General features: G+C 46.1%; 1 protein-coding gene across 1 annotated transcript in view; it reads right to left on the bottom strand.

The window, feature by feature from the left end:
- Map3k5 (mitogen-activated protein kinase kinase kinase 5) overlaps nucleotides 1-20,241 on the bottom strand; it is a 190,096-nt gene that overhangs the window by 4,313 nt on the left and 165,542 nt on the right. Inside the window, exons 22-27 of the mRNA XM_055599285.1 lie at nucleotides 19,970-20,147; nucleotides 19,709-19,877; nucleotides 12,958-13,143; nucleotides 9,974-10,079; nucleotides 5,707-5,950; nucleotides 1,194-1,306 (exon numbers count right to left, since the gene is read on the bottom strand). Of these exons, the coding sequence (XP_055455260.1) occupies nucleotides 1,194-1,306; nucleotides 5,707-5,950; nucleotides 9,974-10,079; nucleotides 12,958-13,143; nucleotides 19,709-19,877; nucleotides 19,970-20,147 (996 nt within the window). The remainder of the gene's footprint in view (nucleotides 1-1,193; nucleotides 1,307-5,706; nucleotides 5,951-9,973; nucleotides 10,080-12,957; nucleotides 13,144-19,708; nucleotides 19,878-19,969; nucleotides 20,148-20,241) is intronic.

The raw sequence follows: 20,241 nt of genomic DNA, 5'->3' as shown, positions 1-20,241 counted from the left end.
CAGAGACTAATAGAAACAATTGAGATTGGCTGTATTTAATGACAATATAAATAAAACTCAGACCAGCTCCTCTACTAGTAAATGGGAAGTCAGCAGTGACACTGTAATGATATACCCAGTTTATACTTTCATATGGAACTTGTAGTTTCTTAGAATTAGCTGTTTACACAAATTATTCTTTGTATTTTTCATGCAACTAAGATGAACAGTTAGTGTACAATTATGTTTCTTTTTTCATTATTTGTAATAATACAGAGGAGCCAAATACTTGAACTAATAACTGTAGATATAACTTCCTGGTAATTAGAAAATAAGATTCACCTGCAAGTTCTCATAAAACGTATTTCTTTATGCTTTCAAGGTATGGCCTTTTCTTACTGTAAACTCACCCTATTTAAGTCTCTTTAAATTAGAAGGAAGAAAAGCTGGAATATGCTGAATACAAATGCTAAATAACAAAAGTAGCATTATTTTATTTTGGCACTCTCACTGTGATCTCTCTCTCTCTCTCTCTCTCTCTCTCTCTCTTTTGATTGTTTGCTTGCTTTTGTTTTGTCAAGACAGGGTTTCTCTGTGTAGCCCTGACTGTCCTAGAACTTGCTCTGTAGACCAGGCTGGCCTCAAACTCAGATATCCGCCTGCCTCTGCCTCCCAACTGCTGGGATTAAAGGCCTGTGCCACCACCACCCTCTGTTAGTTCACAAGTCAATGTATTAGCCCACTCCTAGGTTGCTTAGCCACCTGTATTGTCATCATTGGTCATGGCCACTAGGGGCCTGGGGTAAAAGCACCCCTCCCTGCCTCTTACTTCTCTCTTGATCTCATTTCTGCTCTCTCTCCATTCTCTGTTGAGCCCCTCCTCCATTTGTATCTGTTTCTCTTTCCTTCCTTCCCTCTCTCCATCCAATAAATATCTTTCATACCAAATCTGTTGTGTGTGTGTGTGGCATATTTTTAAAGATATCTCAACACCCTCACTGTGAAATCTTTTAAAAAGAAAGACTAAAACAGTGGAAATACTTGTTTTCCTCAGTAATGCAGTGTCTCCAAATAACTATGAGCATGCATTTTTGTTGTGCTCATAGAAGATGATCAGTTACTACAGTTAGGATGGAGAACTTTAAAAAGGCATTCTGGTTGGTCTAGGGACGGACAGCCTAACCAGGGTAACTTTGAAATTCTCAGCTGCTTACCTATGGGTTGGGACTTGAGCTTCAGGTATTTAATTTCTTGGTCTTTCTCTTCAATGGCTTGATGAAGAAGTGCCTGTAACTCTTTTTCTTTCCCCACTAATTCTTCAAGTAATCTGTGGGAGAGACTCAGGTTGGTCATTGGGATAATAAAGCAGGAGGGAACAGCGATTCTCTAAGCATGGGCTGCTTTTTCAAGCTCCAGTGAGCACAAGGACTTTGTAAAAGTGGCTCTGGGCTGAGGTCAGAGAACGCATGCCTAATGAGCTCTCAGTCAGACATGTGACAGATCTGTGGAGACTTGCAATCATCCTCCTTTAATCTACGAAACAGAGTGAGTTAGGTGAGGCTCCTGGTGCGCTAGCTGGCATGAGACAGGGGCTCAGCAGATGTCAGTGGCTATTGTTGCAACTGCAGTCATTTCGGCTCTTCTGTCTCTCACTGGGGGTGTGCAAGGTTGGTGAGGCATTTAACAAGATAGCCATGTTCCCGGTATGCTCAGTCCCTACGGTGGCTCTGGCATACTCCCATGCTGCAAAGATAGTTTCTGACATTCTCACATCGTTTTGCCCATGGAAGGCCCATGGGCAACTGAGAACCACCAGCGTCCAGCATGTTTCTGGGAGGGAAGACTGCAGCTCACAGAGGCTGGTGTTCTGGTTCTTTAGAAGACTACCCGAGTAACTCTGATTCACAGTTCTACAAGCTTAAAATATATAATTACTGTGGCGGGAGAGATGGCGGAGTGGTTGAAAGCACCATGTTGTTCTCTAAGTTTGATTCCCAGCACCGATATGGCAGCTCACAACCACCCGTAACTCTAGTTCCAGAGAATCTAACATCTTCTCCTGATCTCAGAGGGCACCAGACACACATCTGGTACACAGGCATACATGTCAGCAAAACACTCATACACATCAAATAAATCTAAACAATAAAATCCATAACTATTAGCAAGACCTTTAAGACAGATTACTGCATAGCCTTAGCTCTCAGCAAGTCATGTGTCTCATTTTTGGACCACTGATAGCTATATTTTAGGACTGTGCAACGTTTGTTTCCGTTGACATGCTGGGAAGGCAGCATGCTGCAACTGAGAGATAAGCCTGGGCCTGTGGACTGGCTCAGCCACCCACTTCCTGTGTTCACCATAGACACATTTCCAATGCTTCTGTGCTACAGTGTTCTTGTTTGTTAAAATGAAATGGAAAACTTCTAGGAAGGATTACTGTGAGAATTTCATGAGACAACATATATAAAATACCAAGCACAAGAAATGGTTCCTATCTTGAGCCCCAAGATCTACTTCATCCAGCACCCAGAGATGAGGCCCTTGTGAAGGACAGGGATCACAGTAGAGTCGGCAGCAGGTGTGGGACAAATGTGAGGTACAATAAGAGAGTGAGGTGGGTTGAAGAGGATACGTCAGCAAAGGTACCAGCAGAGAAAATCCCGTGCACAATTAGTTAAGCAGCATGGGCCAAAAGCAAGGCCAAAGGGGGACACTCCATCAACCCCAGCACCAACGACAGTCGCAGAACGGCAAGATGCTCCGGGGGAAAGTTAAATGGGCAATTTTTGGTCTGGATCTCCGTCTACCTTGCTGATTTATGGACCTATAGGAAAGTGGCGGCAGATTGCTATTGCCTTCTCAAAGGACATGGGCATTTTCTGGAACTTACTTGGACCATGCAAAACCCTTTCATCTTTAAAAGCCAGAACTTTACACTGGAAGCACAGGATTGCCAGGCCACCTCCACTGCCCCAAGGCCAGCTTTGGGACCACTCGCCTGAAGCGTGTATTTAGCCCATGGATTTTAATGTCACCGAAAGTTAGTTGGCAGGAAAATACAGTACAAGAATGACAGTTGTCTTCTGAAAAGTATGGCCAGAAACTACCATGAGGCCAGCATTCTCACTTGGGTGAGCACATCGATGAGGCAGGCCTCAGGGCCATTCTAGAATCGCAGGATAGGGATACTAGATGACCTGTGACTCCTGAGTTAATATTAAGAGCCCATGCAAGAACTGAGTTTTCAGAACATTTTATTAAGTGTATTCTTGGGCCATCTGCTTTTCTTCCTGTCACTTAGAATTACTGATGAACTAATAATGAGCAGCAGCTGGGTGTAGTTGATTTAGATCCATCAGTAATTTTCACAGTCATAAATTTAAGATTTTTATATATGTGTTTGCATTTGTGTGTGTTCATGAGCATTGTGTGTGTGTGTGTGTGTGTGTGTGTGTGTGTGTGTATGTATGTATGTTTGAATCCCACATCATATGTCTTTCTCAATTGCTCTCCATCTAATTTTTTGTGTGTGTGTCAAGGTCTCTCATTGAACTTGGAGCTCACAGATCCAACCAGATGGCTGGGCACCAAAACTCACAGATCCTCTGGCCCTCACCTCTGCTGGGCTAGGATTACAGGCATGTGCTGCTGTGCCCAGCTCCTGTGTGGGCACTGGGGACTGACCTCAGGTCTGCATGCTTGCACAGCAAGCCATCAGCCCCTAAACTTAAGATTTTTAACACTACAGTTACACCCTTTGCTAAAATACTCAATCACACACACGCACACACGCATACAAATGCTACAGTGGAAGGGGCAGGGCAGGAAACCAGGGTCTTGGATATGCCATGTAAGCATGCTATCACTGAGCTACACTCTGATAACAACATTCAACTGAAGGTAAGTGTAGGTAGTCGCTTATAATCTTTGTTCTTGGGAAGTAGGGGCAAGAGAGCAGGAGTTCAAGGGCATCCTTAGCTACATACTGAGTTTAAAGGCCAGCCTGGGCTACAGGAGACCCTGCATAAAAGGACTGGAAAAATATTAAATATTAAGAAATAATGACATTCAACTAAAAGCATAAAAGGAATAAGACAGACAGGCATTGTCTGCGCTTGATGCTGCCTGGTGCTTTTAAGAAAGCACCCACCCTTCTTCAAATAATCTGTAACAGAAACACTATGCATCTCATTTTTCTGAAGGTCAGGGGAATTGGTAGGAACTACTGTTAAAAAGGAAACAGGAGGCTGGGTGTCCTTAGATTTCACAGACTCAACTCTTAGCACCTAGAGAAAACACATAAATGTGTGGGTTGTTACAAAAAGGTATCTATGTAGGAATGTAACAGAGAAGCTCAGCAAATCCTTCCCTATAGAGACAGATGGAACTTAGAAGCAGGACTTCAGGTGGAGCTGAGCAGACCTCTGAAAGCACCTGTGATGGCTTGAAGACAATAGCTGGGAACCACGGTAACTACAGATGTCATAAACATGGCAGACAGAAGGCAGGGCCAGATGGCGAGCGTGATGTGAAGCAAACAGGCCAAGGAGAAACAAGAGAGCCACACACACTCCTGGGATGTGTTCAGAGAGGTAGGAACTACGGACATGCTGGGGTGGGCAGACAGACAAGCAGACTCTTTGCTAAACAGAGTAGCTTTCCTGCAGAATCATTTTGACCAGAAACCATGGTTAGGTAGGGTTGGAGCAGAAAAGTGATTTGGGAGGCTTCCTCCTCCAGAGACCAGAGCCAGGGTTCCAGAATCAACTGCAGTCAGGACTGGGCAGCAGGCTAAAAGGGCTGGAAGAGGAGGAACAAGGCAGAGCTGGGTGTCAGAGGACAAGGCTGGGATGTGGACATCAGAGCCAATGTCATAGCACTCAAATGTTTCCCCATGAAAACCACAAAAGATAGGTAGGCACAGATAATGCTAGGAACAACAATGAAGTTTAACTTTTAAAACTTAAACTTACAACAAGAAACATCACCACTGCCACCCTGGTGAACAACTGAATAGTCAACTAAGGTTTCCAAATATTTGAACATGTTTTATTGATTCACTAAAAAGAAGTCCTCATTGTAGACCCAGAGCCATAAAGTTAGTGTCCCACATGTCAACAGGGACCGGCACAGGAAGCTGTAAATCAGAAGGACTCAGACTTTGAACTGAGCCACCATCTGGGAAGAACAGGAAGTGCTCATTGCTCACTTGGTAACTGAATTGCATGGGTTCTCTGGTACCAGATCCTCAGCTACTGACCGATGTCCTGTGACATACTGCACACAGAACAGTCACAAGTATGGCCAGTTACCTTCAAGCTCCGCAGCATAAAGTTTAGCTTTGTCCCTTTGAATATAAGAGCTTTTCCTGAAAGAACTAGCTACCCCAAATCATGGGTGCTCTCTGTTCTGTCTCCTCCATCTACTGCCTGAGTCTGTTTCCAAGAGGGCTCATGAGGTAACAACTCAGTTGTTCTGTAAATCCCCATGCACTTGGGACAAAGCAGCAAGCAGATGAGCTCAGCCTGCTGGAGGCAGAGAGCACCACCTCCCAAGGTTCTGACATCAACCCCTCTTGCTTTACAAGAAGAGCAGTTAACTTTCTACGACAGAGGACAGAATCTTCATGTGTGTTCTGTGGGTCAGACTTTTAAAGTAGGCCCAAAATTATTCACTTTTAATAGAAGTAAGAAAAAAAGAAAGCAGCCCACGCCCTCACATTACCTATTAGTTTCTATTTTCATCCTTCCGAGCTGCACATTCAGCGACCGGTGAGCGCTCTGGGAATCGTGGGAAACAGTGGAGCTGAGCGTGCTCACCCCTGAGGTAGCCACGGCATCCTCAACCACGGCCTGAGGCCTTCGGACACTTTGATTCGAAGGCGATTCCTCATGTTCCTCTTCAACATCCAAGTCTTCTGGATCAGCGGTGTCACTCTCGGATGCAAGGCTGAAATGTGGCCTCAACTCTACGTGGCAAAACATCGTGTTAATTAACTATGACGGATCGACTCCTCGGCGTCAGGCAGTAAGATGTCCCAGTCCTCCCCGACCCCACATGCAATCTACTCAAACTGCTTTCTCAAGGGAAGGCAGATTTCTGTGCAATCGATTGGATTTGTTCTTCCAACGGGAGCAGCTCTAAAGAACATTGCTAATGCAGGAAGTACGCCTGTATTATCATTTCTCCTTAACTCCCCAAGGCCACTCTGGTTTCTATGCTCAGCATTTCTCTGCCTGGCTACCACTGCACTTGAGAAGTCACAGGAGATACTCAGTGTTCCCGGTGCCATTCACGACAGCCTGAGAACAGAACTCCTCACGGACTCCCACTGCACTCTGTTCTGTGGGAGTGCTTTGGAACAGGAAGAGCCAACACTTCTTAAACGTTCATTCAGAAACAATCTTACAGTAGCAGAAAAGTTGCATAATACAAGAGAGTTCCTTTGTCCCTCCCAGAAGCTCACCCTAACCATAACACCTTAAATGATTTCGGAACTAGTGTCCAAAGCAGGAAGTCACCACTGACGGTATTAACGAGTCTCTCTCTCTCTCTCTCCCCTTCCTTCCCTCCCTTTCATTTTTAAAAACAGGGTCTCATTATGTGACTTAGGCTGGCTTTATAGTCCCCAACATCCTGCCTCAGCCACCCACCTGCTGGGATGGCAGGCTTGGCCAGCAGCATAACCCCGAAACTGTGACTAGTTTTCCTGTTGAGTATGTCTCTCTTCTGTTTTGACATTCTCTCACTGCAGTGAGGTGTCTACACTCCTCGTCTCTTCCAACCTGTGACTAGTATTCCTGCGCTAACTCTCCAGACCTTCACTTTGTCCTCTCACCCCCATTTGCCTCAGTTTTTTGTTCAGGTAGGGTCCCTGTAGCCCAGGTTGGCCTCGAACCCACGATCCTCCTGAGTTTAGCCTCCCAAGAACTTCCCACTTTTGAGAACAGGTGTTCAGATATTTTATACCATGCCCTTTACTCTAGGTACACTTGATAAACGGCCATGATCAAGTAGAGACTGCATTTTTTGAAGGAAAAAAAAAAAAGATGCTGGGTCTTTCCTTGGCTGAGGAAGTATCTTTGTTCTTCCAGCCCAGAGCTGCTGTTTCCAAACTCTGCAGGGAGAGACTTGGAAGCCATCCACTATCCTGTGTCACTGTTTCGCTGCCTCCTTTCAGCAGTCACTGACAGCCCTCGCCTGCAATCCTTATGACTCCTAGTGCTTGTGTGGTAGTGATTTTTCTACTTCCTTCACTCCCTGTACTAGCTGGTTTTGTGTGCCAACTTGACACAAGCTGGAGCCATCAGAGAGAAAAGAGCCCCAGTTGAGGAAATGCCTCCAGGAGACCCAGCTGTAAGGCATTTTCTCAATTAAGTGATCAGTCAGGGATGGCCCAGCCCATTGTGGGTGGAGCCATCCCTGGGTTCTATAAGAAAGCAGGTTGAGCAAGTCACCAGAAGCAAGCCACCAGAAGCAAGCCATGTAGGCAGCACCTTGCTGAGGCCTCTGTACCAGCTCCTGCTGCCACAATCTTGCCCTGTTTGAGTTCCTGTCCTCACTTCCTTTGGTGATGAACAACAATGTGGAAGTGAAAGCCAAATAAACCTTTTCCACCCCAACTTGCTTTTTTAGTCATGGTTTTCAGCACAGCAATGGAAACCCCAATTAAGATATTCCCTCTACATTTGTCAAATAGAATTTTATTTGAGGGCTGACTCTCCCATGTACTTAGTTACTCAAGTGTTCTTCTCAACCTGGACTAAATGCTAGCAGGTATTTATCATGTTAGGTCCACTACAGTTTGGGTCCTAAGTGTTCGCGGAGGTCCAGGTAGTAAATGCTCAACAGTTACTGTGGCACTGCCTGGAGGGTGCAAGCTTTAGGAGCCAGGGTCAGTATGGAGTATATACCACTGTGGGCTGTGGAACCCGGGCTCTTGCTTTCCGTCTCTTTCGCTTCCCGGCCATGAACGAAGAGGTTTCGTTCTGCCAATCTCTCTCACTAGGATGTGCCACCACAAGCCCAAAGCAATTGGCCAGTCATGGCCAAAATAAACCATCTCTCTTATGAGCTGCTTATCTTGGGAATTTTCTATGATGATAGAAAATTACCAACACAGATCGATAACCCAATACGATGTTTCCTTCATTTCATTTTGCTGTTTAAATTCTTGCAGCATGGACTTGTGGGAATTTCTTCCAGTTAGAGCTAGCGTCCTTCCAGCAATCCCTGTCCTTAAGAGCCTTCCTTACTTTCTGTCACCACAAGGTGTCTCATGGTTGTTTCATATTTCTCCTGCCTCAGGCATGAACTCTACTACTTCAGCAGCAGCCCAAATTCCATCTGTTAGCAGATGGATGTTAAGGAACTACAACCTAGGTCCACACATTCTTAGGAATTATAGGTAGTAAAGACGCAAGCCAACCAAGGTATTCTGAGAACAGAGAAGGAATTCCACAGCTTGGAAGGATTCACATTACTTAAAAATTGGTGACATTCTAAAACATTTCATATCAATCCTCTCAGGCTTCTATTTCCTCCCTTAGAATGCAGGTATAGAGCACAAGAGCAATACATGTTCCTAACTCATGCATGTAAGGGTCCTTGAACTGACCCATGTAGTGACAGCTCCATTTTACATGCACACCGGACAGAGGAGTTGTGCTTAGAAGTGTTTATTACCGAATAAGCTGTCCAGGTACTTCAGCGGTTTGTCTTAGAGTCGGGAGACACTTCTGCTCACCTCACACACGTTGTATCAACACTCTGCCTTTTGTGTTTCACTGCCAGCATAGCCAGAGTGTGCTTAGGCCAACGATTTCTGCACCCAGCCATGCATCAAAATAGCTTGAGAGCAGTACTCATATTGAATTTCTATAGCTAGGGTATAGAGGATTTTTTTTTTCAGAGCCATAAAAATATTCCCTATGATATCTAATGGTGGGGAGACATCCTTCTATTGGTCAAACCTGAACAGCATAGATTGTACAGGTCTAAGAGTGAGGCAATGTGTCACCCTAGGTTACTATGATATGTTAGTACAAGTTCGTCAATGGTAATAAATGTGCCTTTCAGGTAGGGAATGTTCATTTTGGGAGAGGTTATATGCATGTCAAGGCAGAGAGCATATAGGAAATCACACCTTTCCTCTCCATTTTGTGATTAATCTAAAACTTAAAAAAAAACAATTCAAATCCAATTTTTGGTCCTTAACTCCAAAAGTCTATTGCCAATTGGTCTGAGAAGGGCTCAAGGACTGTGATCTTTGCTGAATTCACTGGAAGACTTGAGAATCAGTGGTTAAAAACGGTGACAAGGAAACATTTGTGGGCACAGATACCTATACACTGAAATTCTTAACCCTTTAGGGCATCTTACAGTTTCTAGTTTTTCTTCATGTCTAAGCAAACCTTCCTCCCTCATGGAGACCATCCTGCTCAGTGTATCGCTGTGCACCCTGGATGTACTTGATAAATGTTATTTGGTGACTGTGATGGGCAGAATGAGGATACCCACCCTGCCCCCATAAGCTCATGTGTTTGAGTGCCTGGTCTCTAGTTGGTGACACTCTCTGGAAGGCTTAGGAGGTGCGGTGGCCTTGCTGGGGGCAGTATGTCACCGGGAGGGCTTTGAGAGTTTTAAGACCTGAGCCGCTTCAACGTCGCTGTCTCTGCTTCATGCTTGTGGTTCAAGACGTGAGTGCTCAGCTTCCTGCTTCAGCCACCTGCCTCCCACCATAACAGTGGTGGGTGCACTCTGGAGCTCAAAGCCCAGACAAACCCTTCCTCCTCTAAGTTGCCTTGGTCACAGTGTTTTATCACAGCACAAGCAGAGTAGGTAATACAGTAGCTATGAAACGACTGTTAAAACAAGGCAACAAGTGCTCTTCAGAACACCAAAGGAACACCAGGAATGAAATGACAGAGGCAGAAAAACGCAAAATATATAAGCACTAAGTATCTCTACACAGTAATGAAGTAGTTCTGACCTGGAACCAGGATGGTAATAGCCGTTTGCACAGCCTTTCGGATGATACTGTCCAAGGCAAACATCCAGTGCGGCTTGATGTTATGATTCCGAAGAACTTTATTGACCTGGAGAAACAGTGACCTTTAGTCTATTTTTTCATATTATTTATTACACTCATGGAGTGGGGGGGAGATGATTGTGTATTTGTATGTGTGTGTGAGCGTGCACACACATGCATCTGTGTGAAAGTGTGTGGATCTGCACATGTGAACATCAGAGGACAACTTGTGGAAGTCAGTTCCTTCCTTTCACCACGTAGGTTCCCAGTGCTGAGTTCAGGTCATTAGGCTAAGGTACCTTTGCCCATGGAACCATCTCCCAGGCCTGGTCTGCATTAATTTTTAATTGCAAATAACCCGGTGCCTGGGTGACCTATCCGCAGAACCAAAAGCCTTCTTCACGTCTCTAGCAAGCAAAGACTGCCACTTCAAATTAAAGTTGAAAGCTAGACATGCTAGCATACACCTGAAGCCCCAATGCTCAGGAGGCTTCGGCAGGAGGATCACGAGTTTGAGGCCACGAGTTTGGGCTATTAGATCTGGACTCAAAGAAAACAAAAATAGGGAAATAAAATGGAAAGAAAACCTCTCCAGTTAAAAGTGAGCAGCTTCACCGAGGCCAGTGGGAAGGCCTCTGGTGAGATGAGAGTGCCGCATCTTTTGTACTCAGGATGGCTGGTGGGAGGCCTAAAAGCAGGGAGGACTCAGGGGTTTCCAGTCAAGACAACCCTCTCCTGCAACGTCAGGACTGCTACTCAGCACAGACAGACCTTGAGCATGTTCATGATTTGGAGGAATAAAGGGGGACCTTTGTGCACGACCTGCATCTTGTCACAATCCTGTTTTTTTTCTTTCTTTCTTTTTTTTTTTTTCTTTTCTCCTCACCGTTGCTTATGCCTCTCCTTACAGGGAAATAATCTAGAATATTCCAGAAAGCCTATTCACACAGACACACAAAAATGTTTGTTGTTAAGGCGACTTTTTACAGTGACTGGTAAATGGCCCACCCACCTAACTAGACAATGAGATAGACACACACCTGGCCTTTCTGATCTTTTTAATAACTACTGTGAAATACACATAATATAACATTTCCAGTGTTAATCATTTCTATTTGCTCAGTTTAAATAATGTAAAATCCGTGATTTTTTTTTTAACCACCCCAGGTACCACGTACCGTCACATTACCCTGCTGTGGGTAATCATCCATCCTTAGAGCTCTGCCTCTTATGGCACGGGAACTCGGGACTCACTCGGATCTGGGTACTCAACAGTCCCACACGCCTGACCTGCTTCTGCCTCTGTGGTCTAATTGCTCTCGGCACCTCTCTGAAGTCAGAGGACGAAGCATTTGGCCTTTGTGAGCAGCTTGTTTGGGTTAGCATGGCGTTCTTAACGATCCATGTTACAGCCTGTGTCAGAATTTCTTTCTGGAAGACTGAACAGTGTTCCCTGCATGTAATACTGTGTGCATTAACTTTTCAAAGACACAGTGTTGTCATAAGGTCAGGGGAGGTGTTTAACCGTGGGATTGAGTCCGCCACTTCCTGACTGACAGTGGTAATTATGGAGACAGGGCTGTGGTTAGGGAGGCTGGTAGAAGCTGGGAAGTGGTGGCTGAGCTGCAAACTCATGCCAAGAGCTGGAACAACAGTATATTAGTCTCTCTCTTGGTCCGGTCTTGTCAGAAGCACCCCATTCAGGAGAGAGTTGGCCTGAGGACTTCCTCAGGGTGGTTGCTCCCAAGGGAATAACTAATCCTTGGACCTCAATTGTTCTGGGAAATCCTTTCAGCGTGTTTAAAATGCCTCCATTTCTTAAATGGACTGCCCTGCTTATGTGACTGACCAGTGTATCATTTAGGAAACTGGAGTCTTTCTCTAAGTGTGAATCCTTTATAGCTGTGACCTGCCCTGCACAGCCCGTCATCACACAGCGTATTGCTCAAAGCCGCGTGACACAGCATGTTACCCAATGAGAACAATGGACTGGGATCGAGTTGAGCAGGGGTGAGTTAGTTGCATTTCTGTGTCTGACCTGGGCCCGAGGCCCAGGGTTACAGCTAAATAGCTCCCACTCTGAATTCTCCAGCCAACTGGCTTTCCAACCTCTCGCCGGTACGTGGACAAGCACAAATCAGCTAAATCATTTCACTCTACTTCTGATGGCTGGGTTTCCACAGTTGCAGCAAAGCATGCCCTAGCATTTAATGTTAGTGACGGATGTTGCCAGCTGCTTTCATACTGTGGTCTCAGTCCAGTCAGGGCTCTGGCCCCTGCTCATCACACAGCAGAAAGACCAAGTAGACTCCACTCAGAACACCAGTGGCTGCTGAATGATGAAATCTTAGTTTTCAACGGAAGGTCATCTGTTACTTCAAATACAAATGTCAAGAAACTCTCTAACAAAGGAGCAATGTACTTTGATACTTTTAAGAGTCAATTTTAAACATTCAAATGAGACCATAGGGAGTGATTCCATAGTTACATCACAGGCCCCATCGAGATACCATTTATTTCTGTCTCCCACACATAGAGTGTCTGAGAGTGGCCTAAGGTCATCTGGGCCACAAAGGTCAGAGAATCCTTACTCAAGAGTAACCGGAAGGGGAGGAATCACCTATCAAACAAGTGAGCATCGTGCACCAGTGCATTTTCCTTAATGGCCACTAGATGGCACTTCTTGTACAGCATTACAAAACATCCTAACATGTAAGCTGCTTCTGAGGCCACCAAAATAAACAGCAACCCACCGCATGACGCTAGGAGGACCCCAGCCATGGGAGTGTTTGCCAGTCTCGATGTTCCCATGGTGCTTCAGTCACTTGGGTTTCTTATCTTTGGTGGGGGGGCTCAAATGAAAGGAGAGAGAATTTATCCAATTTTCCAGCTACCACTCAGCAGGGTCTGTGGGGCAACACAGCACCGGACCACACCGCACTTACCGCGTCCTGGAAGCTAAAGAGGACCACCTGCACCTGGCTGATGCCGTGGCTGTCGAAGTCTAGCTCTAGCTTCAGCTTTGACAAGGTAGTGGCTATGATTTTTCGGTCGGTTGACCTCACAAACTCTCTGAGGCTCGCGATGAGGGTCGTGATGTGTTCCCACTTGAGTTTAGGCTCTTCAGCACCCTGAAAATAAAAGCCCACAAGGCCTCACTCACTCTGTACCGCACACAGCCACCCTAAGTTTCCCGTTCTCACAGTCTTTTCTCAGGAGAACTGAGCTCCAGGAGGTCTCCTGCTAATGGCAAAGAGCATGTCTTGAACTCTGTGGCTCCTGAGTGCAGCCATCCCTTTTGCATCAGTGACCAACCTTTGGAGAAACAGCACTCACCCCCCCCCACCCCCACACACACTGGTCTGCAGCCAGGACAAAGGTACACCAAGCTTTGCCCAAAGGGGAATGAGCTGAGGCAGTGAGAATCCTGCTTTCAGAAGTTTTAATTGGGACACTAAAGTGAGATAGAGGCACCGAGCCATAGACTCTTAACCTCAAAGTCTCAGAAAGGTCATGAAATAGGGTCAGGAATGTGTCCAGTGATAAGGGAGTAGCCGAAGGGGAGCTAAGAATGACAATGGATAGGGAAAAGAGAAGTAGATGGAAGCAAGAGAAAAGATGGAACCATCGGGGCTTTAAGTCTGCTGGACTCACAGGCCAGGCTCAGCCAGGCTCCCAGGGCTACTTCTTTCAGGGTCCTGTGTATCTTCCCCAACTGCCTTTAACGTGAATTCCTTGTCATAACAGGGGCTGGCTCAGAGACCACCATTGAAGCCAGGCCTTAACAACAACTGGGTAATCAGTTAGAAAATTTTACATATTTAAATAGATTTCTCTTTCAAAGTGAGGTTTTTTTTTTTTTTTTTAATTGGGCAAGGCACACTGCACTGTAAAGAGAACCCAAGTTAAAGGTTTATCCATTTATCCTCATTTAACTTTGTTTCTTTTATTTTATTAACCTCATTTCTATTTCATGTTGCATTTTTGTAGTGTATTATTAAAATTAAGTTTCTCCACTGGGCCAACAAAATTCCAATTATTAGAACTTCATCAAAAATTCTAGATAGCACCACCAAAGGATTTCTCTACATATAGTCTTGATTTGAGAGCTTGGTTCCATGTTTAAATTCTCACGAGAAAAGCCTAAATTGAAAGGCCTAAAGGCTGTCATTAAAGAAACATTTTAAAATTACACTGAGAACAATTATACGCTTTGTTTTTTTCTTACCACAAACTAAACAACAGCCAGAGGGAAGATTCACAAACAACTTCTTAACACCAGGAAAATAGCAGGAAGGAAAACAGAGTTATTCAGACACTGGAGTCTTAGCTTAGTGAAAAATCAGCTACAGATCTTCCATCAGCCTGGAAAGAAGGCGTTCAGTTTTGCATCAGGTTTGTTTTCAAAACAAAAACATGTTGCTTCCGGTTTTTCGGAATGTGTATGTTGCTGTCCTACAAAAGGACACCCTCTACACTGGGAGGTGCTTCCTGACCAGGCGACTTCATCCATGTACTCCATCATTATTTTTGTCCTAACTCTCGGCCCTCCGCAGTAACTCACTCAAGGACCTTTCTTTATGAAGACTTTGGCAGGGCAAATGTGCTCAAGACAATGGTAGCCTTTACCATGCATTCAGCATTCACAGGTTTTTGCAGAAGTCCTCTCTAGTATTGTGTCGGGCTGCCTGGTTTTGTGTGTCAGCTTGACACTAGCTAGAGTCATCAGAGAGGAAGGAGCCTCAGTTGAGGAAATGCCTCCATGAGCTCTGGCTGTAAGGCATTTTCTCAGTTAGTGATCCATGGGGGAGGGTCCAGCCCATGGTGGGTGGGGCCATCCCTCATCTGGTGGTCTGTGTTCTCTAAGAAGGCAGGCTGAGCAAGCCAGGACGCCAGGAAGCAGCGCCCCTCCTTGGCTTCTGCATCAGCTCTCGCTTCCAGGTTCCAGCCCTGCTTGAGTGCCTGTCCTACATCCTTTGGAAGCTTAAGCCAAATAAAGCCTTTTCTCTCCAACTTGCTTTTTGGTCACAGTGTTTTGTCACAGAACTAGAAACAAACCCTAACTAAGATGCGTGTACGGGTGCATGGTGTGTGTGTGTGTGTGTGTGTGTGTGTGTGTGTGTGTGTGTGTGTGTGGTATATGCCGATACGCACACATGTGAAGACCACAAGCAGATACTGGGTATTTTCTATCGCTCTCTGCCTTCTTCCCTCAAGAGAAGGTCTATAACTGAACAAAAAGCTCTCTCCTTCTGCTCAGCTGGCTGACCACAAACTCCCAGGTTCCATCTGCCCAGAAACGCTGGGATGGGTTACAGGCATGCCCTGCCACGCTCAGCTTTTATGAGTGCTGGAGGATTCGGACCCTCTTGTCTCCACAGCAACTGCTCTTGCCCACTGAACCATCTCCCTAGGCCCCTACTCCTTATTCCTTAAACACGGAGTGCATTTGTAGAAGGTGATACAGCTCAAAGGAGCATTTGCAGACTGGGCAGATGGGTCAAAGGTGAGAACACACTGTGGAAAGCATGAGGACCCGAGCTCAAATCCCTGAGACACACTGAGAGAGGCGGTTGCGTCTTCACCTGCTTGTAACCCCGGCACTGAGGGACGGACACGCCGCGGGTCCTGAGAGCTCACTGGCCGGCCAGCCAGCCAACAGAGCAAGTTTCTGGTTCCACGAGAGATCGTGTGTTAGGTGATAAGGCAGAGAGTAGTAGAGAAAGACAGAGATCTATCTGCTCTGACCGCCACATGAGCGCACACGCACATGCAAGAGGCATACACTCCACAGTAAAAAATGCACGAACAAATTAAAGAGCTTCTCATGGGTTAAAGTACTAAGGACCTGGCCAATCATCACCTTTCAGTTTCGTTCTGAGGTATAGACAGAGATGGAAAGATTTCTCTAGATAGGTTAGAAAACATTAAGAAAATTACTTCTGTCCGGTTGTAGGAAAAAAAAAACCCCACAAAGAAACTATGTAACTACTATTAGGTCACTTGATGATAACAAGTGTACATTTGTACAGTATTTCCTATCATGACCTAAATTTCCCAGGACTCGGTGAGTCCTGCTAGCAATCCCAGAGGGGTTTGAGTTCCAGGTGAAGCAGCTCAGGCTCTGAGGAGGTCAGTAACTTACCCTTAACCGATGGAGCCAGGACTCTAGGAGGAGCAAGGCCAAACTGAACCCAAGCTCCTAACCACGGATCCTACCTGCCCCAAACTGGAGTGGAGCCGCTCTGCCAGCAAGCCCCCATGTGGTGTAGTGTCCCTCTAAGAAATCCACAGTGTCCTGGACAGTGCACTTCATCACCATCATCTGATCATCCGGACGGAGCCTGTGATTCTGGCTGGCAGTTTCCGGCATGCCGGGAACTGCTTCTTGGTGTCCGAGGATTGCTCTTTAAGGCTGACCTGGAAGGGGTCCTCTATCTTTCCTCTCAGAGGGAACATTCCAGTGGACTCTAAAAACTTAGATATGCCAGGCCACTGACAATAACTTAGGGAAAAAAAAACCCTCAAATTTTAGGGATTTCAGATTAAGCCATGGCCTGGCAGTAGGACACGTGCTTAAGATATTGGAGGCCCAGGTTTAATCCTGCACACATATTCAGTCAATCAATTAGCCAGTCGATGGGAATTTCAGCAGTCACAGGAGGTCTGGAGAATGGAGCTACAGTCTACTAGGGAGTCAAAAAAAAATGACATCTCTTTACTGGAAAACTGTACCTTTTCGGAATGTGGATATAAATTATCCACAATTTAGGCAACTCCTGAGTTTCACGTATTCCTGACCTAAAAGTGAACATCATAACTCATGGCCATAGAAGAAATCTTCATTCCAAGGTGGACACTAGTGACCCTCCAACCCCTGCGTGTTCCACCATTTGCCGTGTGTGGGGGGGGGCAGGGCAGTGTGGAGGTTAAGACTCTACACCCCTCAGCCAGACTGTCTGCAGTCAAACCTCGGTGGCATGTGCCTCCGGAAGCTTTACAAGTCCTCCACGCGCTGCTCTCCTCATCTGGAGAAGATGGCTGCTTACAGGGCAACACTTGAGCCCTGGCTTCATGAGGCCTGAAAGGGCACACACATGGATAATGGCCAGAAGAGCTGTTTGCCATGTTTACAACATATCTAACATGCAGCTACCGGTTCTCTTTATTCTTTTTCTGCTAGAGCGTCAACTTCAGCGAGACACAGAGTTATATTCTGTTCCCTGCAGAGGGAACAGACCTGGCTTTTAGGAGCTGTGTCGTGATTGCTGAATGACTGCATGACTGCATGCATCTGCTCCCGCCACCTAAACTTGGTTTCCCGAATTTCAACCTGTCCTGTTCTCAGTTCTTGAGTAGGCTCCACAGGCATGGGTTGACAGCTACCCTATTCCCCTGTCTAGATGCCTGGTTCCCTTCTGGTGCCAGAACACCTGTTACATGTGCCTCAAGATCACTGTTTGAGACAGCTTTGCATTAGGACCACAAATGCATTCTCTTAAGTTCTCCCTGTAACTGGAGCCTTTATTTGCACACACGTGGCTCTTCCTATAGGAGCCAAAGGTGTTTGTTGGGGAATTCCTATGGTGATAGAATTTTTTGTCTTAAAAAAACAGCTCAGACATCTAGTGGGTCTGATAAGACCCACTGGGGCTGCGCCTGAACAGCAAGAGCCAAGAAAGAAAGCCCAGCTCCACATCTGTCCCAGTAAGAGACAAGAACAGGCCAACTGTTGAATGGAGACATTAACAGCCTGGCCCACGCCTCTACCCTCTTTGCAGCCATTTTCCCAGGACTGAAGGAGAAAAGGAGCTAGTGAGTCCACACTGACCACAGCCACGAGCAGTTGGTTTACAGTGATAGGGACAGAGAGATGGTTGGGTCTTAATGTTCACAGGACTGACAGAGGATCACAGATGTCAGGTGGTTGGGTCCTGATGCTCACAGGACTGACAGAGGATGACAGGTGTCGTTATGAGGATTCACTATGTCTATGGGAAGAATGCTTGCGCTGGCAAGAATCTGAGCTGTGGCCTAACTAACGTGCTGGAACTGAGGGAATCCTATTTCCTCCTGTGTATATAATGATGGAATCTAATCCACCTGGGCTGGGAGCCTCACAAGATATACAAGAGATACTAGTGTGCTCACGCAGATAAAGAAGGGCAATCTGGGATGCTGTTGGTATCAGGGAAGATGGTCATCAGCACCTAGGGGGAGTCCTCAGAAAGACAGTAAATGTGCTGACACCTTGGCTTTGGGCTGTAAGCCCCCAGAGCACATTTCTTCTGATAAGACACCTGGTTTGTGGTGTTTTCCCCCAGCCAGCTAATGTAACAGGGAGAATAGTTTCCTGGGGAAGGGTTTTTTGTTGTTTGTTTTTTCACACAGGAATTCTAAGACACTACACAGTTGCTCATGGCTGCCCCCACATCCTGCTGAGTGTAGCGACCTCATAAGCTAGGGTTCTGTCACACGCACTGAGGCTCCCAGTGCTCAGAGGAACACCTGCGGGCAGCCTTGAGCTAAAGCCAAACTCAGCAATCCATCCGGCTTAATCGTTCTTCATCGACTGGGGGAATGAGCGAATGAACGGACAGCAGAAGTGGGTAGGGACTAGGTGGAGGTCCATGAACGTGAGAATCTGAGTGTGCCACTCAAGTACTATGCACATGTGTGTAATTGACACCTCGAGTCATGCACACTAACTCGTTAATAAAACAGAGCACATACGCCATCGCTGTGCAGCCTAACAGTATCAGCATTTCACTATTTCAAGTAGAAATGTAAATACCTTCATTCTATCAGTCCTTGTCCTAAAAGATACAGGAACAGGAGAGAAGCAAGGGAGGAAGAAGAAAGAAAGGAGGGAGGGGAGGAGAGAAGGATGAAGGAAGGAAGGAAGGAAGGAAGGAAGGAAGGAAGGAAGGAAGGAAGGAGGGAAGAAAAGGACTGACGGACGGAAGAATGAAGGGGGAAGGGCATGGGAATGGAGAGCTATAAGCAAGAAAAGGCGTAAACGACACTGCTTTCAATGTGCACCAATTCATATTCACAAATACAGTTTCTACACTTAAGGTTTTCTCTTTGTTTGCCCCTAATGGAGGGTTTTTATTATTTTTATTTAAATAAGGTCTCCCCATGTAGCCCAGGGTGACCTAGAACTCACCATCCCCCTGTCTCAGCATCTCAGGTGTAGCACACCCAGCATGTGGGTTTGTCTCACCAGTCAGAGTACTACAGCCTCCTCACACTTCCAGGTCACCTGTACAACCCCATGTTGTAAGGTCACAGGTAAGAATCTGCAGAGTTTGGCCGGGGTGACAGTACCTGCAGTCCCACCTAATCAGGAGAAGGACAGCTTGAGCCCAGCCTGGCCAGCATGGTGGAAGTCTATCCTTACAAAAATTAAATCAGCTGGGCGGTGGTGGCACACGCCTTTAATCCTGGCACTGGGGAGGCAGAAGCAGGCAGATCTCTGAGTTGAAGACGAGCCTGGTCTACAGAGAGAGCTCCAGGACAGGCAGGGCTACATGAAGAAACCCTGTCTCAAAAAAAAAAAAAAAAAAAAAAAAAAAAAAAAAAAAAAAAAAAAAAACCCAAAACCAAAACCAAAAAACAAACACAAACCCAACAAACAAACCAACAGCAACCTGTGTATAAGTCTTCTGGAAGGGAGTGCCCACGAGGCTTTACCTGGGCTAGAGATTCCATCAGGTTCCGAACCACCTTGTCCTGGTCTTCGGTCAGGATCCTGTGAAGGGTGGCCCGCCTCTCACTGTCCTTTCGCAGCATAAAGAAGCCCGAGTCTTTCTCTTCAGGGGACGGGGGCGCACTGTGATCTTCGAAGTTCTCGTCTGGAATGCTGTAATAATGGGTGCAGCATTAAGCCAGGGTCTCCTTCACAAAGCGGCACACTCCACAGGGTACTTCAAAACAAACAAGTCAGTTCTTTACCCTAGAAAGAGTGTCCGCATCCCTTTCCCGTCCTTTTCTCCGCAGGACTTGGCTCTGGTTTTGAAGGAGAAGGGGTCCACTTTCAGCTCTGTGTCAGGAGAAACAGAGCCATACTCGCTGCTGCTGCTGGTGTCTTCTACCAGGACAGGGACCGGCAGGGAGATGCTTCTAAGATACTCTGTGATCCGAGAGAGAAGGTAGCAAACACTTCAACAACTTTACCCACAGTGGCATATCTGTGAAGACCAGTCTCCTTTGTCATGCCAGTGAGT

The sequence above is a fragment of the Psammomys obesus genome, unplaced genomic scaffold, assembly GCF_907164565.1.
Source record: "Psammomys obesus unplaced genomic scaffold, mPsaObe1.curated_primary_1811, whole genome shotgun sequence".
NCBI classification, from domain to species: Eukaryota; Metazoa; Chordata; class Mammalia; order Rodentia; family Muridae; genus Psammomys; species Psammomys obesus.
The sequence above is the reverse complement of the archived record's forward strand: the minus strand, read 5'-3'. Positions and strand labels throughout refer to the sequence as shown.